This window comes from Balaenoptera ricei, chromosome 2 (genome assembly GCF_028023285.1).
Source record: "Balaenoptera ricei isolate mBalRic1 chromosome 2, mBalRic1.hap2, whole genome shotgun sequence".
Classification (NCBI taxonomy): Eukaryota; Metazoa; Chordata; class Mammalia; order Artiodactyla; family Balaenopteridae; genus Balaenoptera; species Balaenoptera ricei.
The window spans coordinates 94,195,550-94,205,112 of NC_082640.1; the positions used below are offsets into that span (position 1 = coordinate 94,195,550).

Genomic DNA, 9,563 nt, shown 5'->3' on the forward strand with positions numbered 1-9,563 from the left:
ACTCTCATTTGGCCTGAGGGACCCAGTGCACCAAAGAGGAAAGGACATGGCCCTGAGGTCAGATAGAACTGAGCTCCAGCCTAGGGACTTCCTGCCACTCTGGCTGTATGGTGTTGGGCAAGCTTCTTCATTTCTGTGAACTGCAGTTTCTGCATCTTCATGTCTCTTGCCTTCTCTTGTGTATAATTTGAAAAAAGCAGGGGTTTTCTTTTCTCTAGTATTCAATTTAATTCAAGAACATCCGTTAAGATCTGACTGTGCACAAGACTCAGGACAAGGCATTGAAGATCCCAAGATGAATTCCACACTCTGAACCAAAATATAAACAACAGAGTTGGGAGGCCTTTTGCCTTTCCAGGTGCCAGAATTGAGGCCATAACAGCATTAATTACTTCTCATTTCCCACGGTCAGAAAAACAGAAGGTGCTGGTGGCTCAGCCAAGGAGAAGGATGTGACATTCTAGGCTGTGTCTCTGACGCAAACATGAAAACTGGCAAATCTCTGGTTAACGTAACCAATTTAGATGCCAAGCAGAATAAATTACTGTTGATTTGTTTAGTGGCATTCATGTGGCTGAAACACCCAGTGAAGGTGGCACCTTGCCCTGCTTAGAGTCCCAGATGGTAGGAGAGTCTACAGGGGATCTTCTCTGAGCAGTGTACTGTTCTTGGGCTCACATTTTTGCTCATCTGTTCTGATCTTTTTCTGTTTTTCCAGAAAGGGCCATCGTGGTTAAAATCCAGGGTTATTTTGATGCATGGCAAGCTCTCCTTCTCAAACCAGACATCTTCTTTAAGATTTCTTGGCTATGCAGAAAGTATGAAAAGTCTGTGTAAGTAACATATTTTGGAATATTTATTGCTGAGATTGGATTGATCTGTGTTGTGTCTTAGTTATTGCTGGCCTCTTCGGCAAGCTTTCTCCTCCCCAGAACCGCAAGGGAGCTCTTAAGCTGCTGGTGAAGCACTTCGTACAGCAATTTGGCAGCATGTGGCCAGACCACAGAGGAAAGGAAGACTTTGGCCCAGGGCAGTTTTCCCCTAGGAGGCTGAGAGCTCCATCTCTGGAACTAGGACACTGCTGTGTATTTTGAGTTGAAGAGAAGGGTTGGCTGAACCTATCCTTATCATTAGTCAAAATTCTCTTTGCATGTCTGGAAAAATGGAAACATAAATCATTTTATTGTTGTGTTGCTTCTGAATGAATTTAACTTAATTCAATTTGTCAGAATTGACAGTAGATGCAAGAGAATTTTTTCACGATGAACTTTTGTAAGATGTGTTGTTTGTTTAGTTATGCATCTTATATCTTGGGGGATACTAAAATTGTCATTAAATGGCTTTGCTTTGGTGTCAGACTAGTCTAGCAGAAGACTAGACAAATGCCCAATGGCCTATTGAATAATCAGTGGGTTTTTAGAGTGTAAGTTGCCAGCCACTATACTTGCCACCTCTAACCACCAGTGGAAAGCACAGGGGATCTAAAGGTAGACAGACCTGGTTTGTATCCTATCTCTACCACTTAGTAACCAAATGTCCTTGGGAAGTTCTTTGAAGTAAAATATAACATACCCTCCGTGGTGGCAATATAGGTTAATGAGATCCTCTATGTAGGGCAATCAGCACAGAGCATGACACACAGTAGGCAGTAAACATGTTAGCTTTCCCCATCCCTCTGTTCATATCCTTCCCAGATGTCCCTGACTATCTTAAATTCTCCCTAAAAGTTCCCAAACTTGTTTGAAGAGTTAACTTCATCCTGTTTGTGTGTTTTGAAATTCAGTAATATTAGTCTCCAGGAAGTCAGCTTGATGTTGCTTTATATATTTCAAGTGGATGATGAGTATCAGGTGGATGATTTGGACAGTTGGTCCTTTAAACATTTCTCTTTGTTTCTACCAGAGCTTATTGTGAGTTGAATCAACAAGATAAACAATTCATCTCTTCACTGTGGTCAGAATTTGTGGTGGTTTTAAGAGTCTTATTGGTCTGCAGTTAAACTTGGTCATTAGTTTAGCTTCAGTATGGTCAGCAGGCCCATAGAAACTTATTGCATGAGACTGTATAACAGTTTCTCTTTGGTTTCTTTAAAATTAGCTTAGCAACTTTCCTCTCTGTGTAACATTTGCCAATGGTTAGTGAACTAGGTAATATGTCTTATGACCTAGAGCAGTAGAGACCTAGAGAAATTCTTTTGCAATACCCTTGCAGTGTGCCAATACTTGTTTTTTGTTAAGGTATGAATGACATTTAAAATTATACTAGTTTCGGTTGTACAACATAATGATTCAATATTTGTATCAATATATTCTGCAAAATGATCATCACAAAAGTCTAGTTAACATCTGTCACCATACATAGTTACAAAATTTTTTCTTGTGATGAGAACTTTTAAGATCTCTCTTAGCAACCTTCAAATATGCAACACAATATTATGAACTATAGTCACCATACTGTACATTACATCCCCATGACTTATTATTAAAACCAGAAGTTTGTACCTTTTGATAATCCCCATCACCAATTTTGCTCCCACCCCCAACTTCTTGCCTTGGTAAACAACAATCTGTTCCATGTATCTATAATCTTGCACTTTTTTAAAGATTCCACATGTAAGTGAGAAAGATTCCACATACAAGTGAGAAAGACAGTATGCATCTTTCTCTATCATGCCAATACTTTAAAAAATATATTGGATTTAGCCTTTCGGTAACAGTTTTTAACCTTTAACTATAGGTTACAGCCTTGATTTTGCTACCAGTACCTTGACATCTTGGCTAACTCCGGTTCCTTAATATGAAGTGTAATGTATATGTAATTTATGGATATTTGCAAAGAATTAAGTATAAATTCAATTATTCATGAGAACTAATGGCTTCAACTTAAACAGATTGTTTTATTTAAACAAATGGCAAATGAATCCATTTTTTTAGGTGTCTTAACTGAGTACAAGTAGATTATAGTTTTACTTTTATTTCCAGCAAGGATTTGAAGGATGCCATGGAAATTCTGATAGAAGAAAAAAGACAGAGGATTTCAACAGCAGAGAAACTAGAAGACTGTATGGATTTTGCCACTGAGTTGATTTTTGCCGAGGTACAGACCTGCACTAACCATAATTCCCACACAACATATATGTATGACTGTGTATAGATGTCTTAAAATTTCCTCTTGTTAATTGTTGCATGTTTCTGTTTTTAAATATTTGGTTTAGTATTTCTATAATGCCCAACTAAAACTGCCCACTATTAGACAATCAGATTAGACTGAACTTTAAGATTTAAACTTCTCTGTGTCTGCACAATATAAAATATGAAAACCGGGGAGTGAAAGGACACTAAATACATAGATAAATGTCTAAATTATTCAGCTTTGAGCTGAAGAAAATGTCCATTGTCAAATCCAGAGACTTGTAATTTCTGTAATTTCATATTGTTGAGGTCTGTTGATCCTTGAGTGCCACCCTCCTTCCTGTTTTGAACCATTCACTTTTCCAATGTTTCTCCTCGTTTCAATTGTTCAGAAACGTGGTGACCTGACAAGAGCGAATGTGAACCAGTGCATATTGGAAATGCTGATCGCAGCGCCGGACACCATGTCTGTCTCTGTGTTCTTCATGCTGTTTCTCATTGCAAAGCACCCCCAGGTTGAAGAGGCAATAATGAAGGAAATCCAGACTGTTGTTGGTAAGAATTTATCAAGCAAACAATAGAGATTAGAAAACAATTCCTTCTGAATATCAGCTTCTAGGTCCTAAGAATCTTATGTCAAATCTTTATTAGAATCCACCCAGAGAACAACAGAGCAAGTCAATGTGTCATATTTTCATTATGCCGGACAGGTTTCTGTGTTTTTCTGATATAAAAAAATACACGCTCATTGGAAAAAATTCAAATAATAGAGAGATGTATAAGGCAGAAAGTAGTATCTCCTGATCCCTTCCACTCTCCTTCCCATTCCCCAGGGGGAATCACTATTAATATTTTGATGTGTATTCTTCAAGGTCTTTTCTGATGGGCACATAAACACATATACGCGGTTTTATTTGTCTGTGTTTTAAAAAACATGGGATCATCCACAGGGATTTGCTACCTTATCAGTGACAAAGGCTTTTGAGGGTCCACCCAGGGAAATGGCTATCATTTATTGCAGTGTTTCTGGGTTTCAAGCAGCCCGTTCTTCCAGGTGGTGGCAGAGGGAGGAGGAAAGGGTGATGATAGCAGAGGCAGGGGAGCGAGCAGTTTCCCTCCCCCACCCTCTCCTCCTCCTCTGCAGGAGAGCCTCCAGGTCCCTGCTCAGCTCTTCCCAACTCCGCCCCCTCCCTCCTCTGCCTCTGCTTCAGCATCACTCTGCCACTGCTTCTGATATCCCCACCCTTCCCTGGAGACACTGCCACGTTCAGAAGAAGTCAGAATTGCTTTCTGGAGAAAACAGAATGCATTATTTGCAATGTGCTTCACATAAGTAATCTCTTTAGGAACACATTTCGGACATATGCGAAGAGGTATCAGTAATGATATAGATTTTTCTTTCTTGACTTTACAGAATCCCTGTGAAACAACCTATTTTGTTGTAGAAAGGCATCATATTATTAAAAACTTTTAATCTTATTTATCTTTAAAACCATTTGAGTGCTGCTTGAAATAGATGACAAGGGGAAATTTCATACAAGGATTAAATATGTGAAAGCATTCTGCAGACGCGTTGCCATAGGAGGGCCACTGCCTGGGAAGGTAGATAGCGAGGAGCCAGAATGACATCTGGGTTTCAAAGTTTGGAATGTTTTCTCAAGCACCCTTTTCAGGTTATGGGTCCTGTGCCAGGTGCAAGGGCACCGCGGTGAACAAGCCAGTGCCATCCCTGCAGTCCTGGGGCTCTAAGTCTCGTGAGAAAAATAGAATTCAAGAAACAAGCTCAGTGGAGTGAGAGAGAGAGTCACAGAATGATGGGGGTACAGGCAACACAGGGGAAATTGCTCTTGAGATCATTAACCTTTAATACAATTTCCCTGAGAGGTGAAAAGTGCTTGCGCCCCATGATGTTCCCTTGATGCTTCAACAGACCTCTGCACAGATGGAAAGCCCAAACAACCACTAGCACATGTGTACGTGTTCCCTCTAGACCCACATGCCTGGTAATTAATTCCAAGGGTACACCTTTGGTTACCTACTCCATCATCTGCCCTCTACCTCCCCACCCCAGATAAACACACCCCATTAAACTCTTAAGTGTACAGAGAGCAGTATGTGAGGGGCTGGGTGGTTAAAGTTCTCTGACTAAGTGAGACCACTCCTGAATAACATAGTTGTACAGGAGACAGAGCTGCCTCAGGACCCTGGGTTGATTTTGATTCTGCAGAAGTGGTACCCCATTTGAGGATGCTTTGAAGTTTTGCCAATTCTGAGAGTTGGCCAATCTGAATCTCTCTGACAAGTGTGAGGCCAAGCTGAGACATCGGGGGGATCCGTCAATCCCCAGTTCACCCAGGGCTGATCTGAGGCACCCCTTTTGTTGTGGTGGGGAGAGGGGGTTCTCGCCACACTACCACACCAGGTTGTTCTTGATGAGATGAGGAGGAGAGACTATCAGTGATATTTTCTGACAAATGACTGCACAGGATACCAGAAGAGAAAATTTCTTTGAACCTGATTAAACTCACCATCTCACTTTGACTAGAGAAGGAATGAATGTCTTCTAGAATTTAGAGTGGGGGACAAAACTCAAGAACCACAGAGGTGGCAGATAAATAAATGTTTGAAGCAGTTTGGGTAGGTCTACATGATACTGCAGAGCCATGTGGGAATGTGGGTCCCATTTTACCTTTCTAATTTTTCTAGAAATTTAGAGTTTAATATGAAAAGCCGAGGTGTTAAGATAATTGACTTCAAATCTGAATTTTCATAAGATACTCTGTGGACCAAGCATAACGTATTTTACGCAGGTTGCTGGTTTATATTAGAATTATAGATATAAATTTTTTTTCAACCAAGAGCAAACTGTTCTATGGAAAGTATAGTATTTTTAACACTGATCGTATATTGAAACTAACATGAGCTTTGACTATTTTATCTTCTTCTACAGGTGAAAGAGACATAAGGATTGATGATATGCAAAAACTAAAAGTGGTAGAAAACTTTATTTATGAGAGCATGCGGTACCAGCCTGTTGTGGACCTGGTCATGCGCAAAGCCTTAGAGGATGATGTCATCGATGGCTACCCAGTGAAAAAGGGGACTAACATTATCCTGAATATTGGAAGAATGCATAGACTCGAGTTTTTCCCCAAGCCCAATGAATTTACTCTTGAAAACTTTGCCAAGAATGTAAGAGCCCTTCCTTAAAACTGAGTGCGCCACTCTTGAAAATGTCAACTGTTAAATCCTCTCTGTTTCTGTCTTTGCACTGTGTACATTTCATTCTATTTACTCATTCTCTTCACACCTCACTAGGAAAACACATTTCTCCTAGCTTGGAACATGGCCACCATGTCTGTCCTCTAGCCAAGGAGGCTGGCTCTCCAGCTCTCAGAAATGTCTTCATGGAGGCCACACAATAGGTCAAAAGATGAATAATTCAGGCCCTTAATTTGCTTAAAATGAGGCAAATTTTCTTTAACCAACCCATTTAAACTTAACGTTTCCATTTAAACTTATCACCTTGTCACCATGTAGATTCAGCCGTAGCATCATCTAGGTCAAGGAAATCCACTTCTGCTTCAGATGGAAATCAAATGAGAAGAAAAGATTTGGTTTTTGCAGTGGGCCGTTGGTCTCCCAAATGGCTCCACAAGCACTAGGCCTCATTCTATATAAGACTTTGTAATTAGAAGAGCCTCAGCTTGTTCTTTTTCTGTAATTGAGGTGTACTGGAGATTCTGCCTCCATTATGTCAATTCTAGGCAATGATTTTTTTAACCTGAATTATCCAGATAGTTCCCTCTGTGCCCCCTTTTTCCATTTGCATACGGAAATATGATCTCAGTTAAACCAGTTGTCTAATTCATTCCATTTCTATATAAGCAACCCACGCCATGTTGGCAATTGGTCAAAAATAACTTACTGAGCGTGTATTAAGTGCCAGGCACTATGTGAGTCCAAATGGGGACAAGACAGGCAGAGATGTCCCATTAAATATTTGTATAACTAAAAATATTTAGATCCTTGGCACTAATAGACAGGGAATCCACATTTTTGCCTAAATTTGTCCTTGTCATCATGTTATATGGCCTGGCACAAAAACAATCTTTGCCTCAATGACTGGCAGAACAGCAGTAAAGCCATGGCCTTCCCACAGAGCTAGTTGAGTATTTACATGAAAAGTAACACTGGGGATTGTTTGAAGTTGTGTCTGTATCACAAAGGGTGAATCAAACTGGAGGGAGAAAGAGGCTTATCTGAGTTACAGTCATTCCTCTCCGTGAAGGAGCAGTATGGCCAAGTCGCCGAAACCGAGCATTCTGACTCACAGTGTTTTCAGGATGAATCAAACAGATATGCATGACTCTAGCCTTTACTTCTCTGGCTAATTGTCTGATCATTTTCCTAGGTTCCTTACAGGTACTTTCAGCCATTTGGCTTTGGGCCCCGGGCCTGTGCGGGAAAATACATTGCCATGGTGATGATGAAGGTCACCCTGGTCACGCTTCTGAGACGCTTCCACGTGCAGACATTGCAAGGTCGATGTGTTGAAAAGATGCAGAAGAAAAATGACTTATCCTTGCACCCAGATGAGACCAGCGACCTGCTGGGAATGATTTTCATCCCAAGAAATGCAGACAAGTGCCTCGGCCACTAAAAAAGTTTGGTCAGTCCCTGCCCTGGAGCACTTCTCAACAGTATTCCACGTGGAAACCACCCACCTTTGCCAGGTGGTCCTCCTCCCATGAACAACCGTGGCCTCTGGACTTTTATACACTTACTTCCTGTGGGGTGTCACCGGTCATCTGGGCGCATCCAAACCAGAAACCAGAGTGCAGGAGAAAATACGGAGGCCAAGACTTGTGCAGGAAACTGCAGCCCTAAAGGCCCAATTCCACAAGACATGCTTTGGAAAAAACAAGCCATCAGCAAGACTCATGCCCAACTCCTCACTGTCCTGCCCTGAGATGGGAGCTTTGTAATGACTGGGGCAGAAGCAATCAATGTGATTACAAAGGCCAGGCCAACATCTGGGTACCTAGGTTCAAAAGGGGCTTTCATTTGGTTTTCAGGGGGTTGGGGACTACAGTATCCATACCCTTGGAGAAATGCTTACAAATTTAGCATTTGACTTTTCCTATGAATTATATTCAATTAACTCTTGTTTATCCACATGTGATTTGTCTGTGGCAAAACTTAAATTGAAGACTACCCTTTCCCAGTCTCTCAATTTATTCCTCAGCCACTTACCTCTGATACAATAGGTGTAGAGTCAGGTAATACAAAGTAACTTATTAATAGCCTGAGTAAAATATATAATTAGTAGCATTTATCTGCTGTAGGGAAAAAAATTCACACAATGCATTTCAAATTAAAATAAAATTCCTTTTTTCATGTTTGCATTGTTGCTTAGCTCCAGGAGTACAGTCACCAAGAAATAACTTCAGGTAATGGCATCTACTAATTCTTACCACAGCTTCAGTGATTTGGGGGAGGGGAAGTCTCTGAATCTATATCTAATTCTACAACCCAGTGAGTTCAAACTTCTAAGGAGTGCTCCTCATATACCATAATCCTTCTCCCTCAACATTTCTCCCCCTCTCTTTCTTTCTATGACACCAAAAGCCAAGAGCAACAGATCAGTAGAGAACATAGCTAGGGTAGAACCCCTGCAATCACATTTTATCCTACCTCAGATTTAACAGTTACCTTAGAGATCTAACTTTTATCTAGTTTATTGGATCACTATATAGCCTTGGAAAAATGCACACCTTGGAATTTTCTCTCCAGGGCGAATCAAGTAGATGAGTGAAATTTCCAAATACTACTTTCCTTGTGTTATACTGATATCGCTATAAGAGTGTATCTGCTGAATGTCACTTAAAAACTAAAAAACTAAACTCATTTACAAATATGTAAATGTTTTCCATTGAGTCAACCTGAATATTCTTCTTATCCTGCTGCTTTGCAATAGGGCAACAGCTGAGTATAAAATGAGAGTGTAAACTCCTGAGAGTGGGAGGTCTTTTCTTTCTTTTGGAATCCACGCCCATCCCCCATTCTTTCTCCCCATATTTACTTTCAAGATCAACACTGAATTGACACTCTGGCTCAGAGATATTCTAACTGACTCAGAAACTAAGTAAAGGGGAAGCAGGTATCCTAAGAATTCAAGGATGGGCATTAGTAAAGAAGCAAATATTTGAAATTGGAATTATCTGGATCATCTATATGATGTAAACATATGTGGAAATATATCTGTGTATCTGGATATGTCTGTAGTCAGGTCTAGATGAGTATCCAAACAATTCAGATCCCTGAAAGAAAAGCAAGGATTTTAGACATAGTGTGTCCTCATTAATTCACTTGGTGATTATTAACAAACAGTTTACTTTGTCCTTGGTTGGAGCTGCACAGTAGAGAAAA

At 40.5% G+C, this 9,563-nt stretch overlaps 1 protein-coding gene across 1 annotated transcript in view; it reads left to right on the forward strand.

Annotated features, from left to right (window-relative positions):
- LOC132360461 (aromatase) overlaps window positions 1-7,794 on the forward strand; it is a 32,137-nt gene extending 24,343 nt beyond the window's left edge. The window contains exons 5-9 of the mRNA XM_059915543.1: window positions 719-833; window positions 2,982-3,096; window positions 3,524-3,686; window positions 6,082-6,323; window positions 7,546-7,794. Of these exons, the coding sequence (XP_059771526.1) occupies window positions 719-833; window positions 2,982-3,096; window positions 3,524-3,686; window positions 6,082-6,323; window positions 7,546-7,794 (884 nt within the window). The remainder of the gene's footprint in view (window positions 1-718; window positions 834-2,981; window positions 3,097-3,523; window positions 3,687-6,081; window positions 6,324-7,545) is intronic.
- The last annotated feature ends 1,769 nt before the right edge of the window (window positions 7,795-9,563 follow it).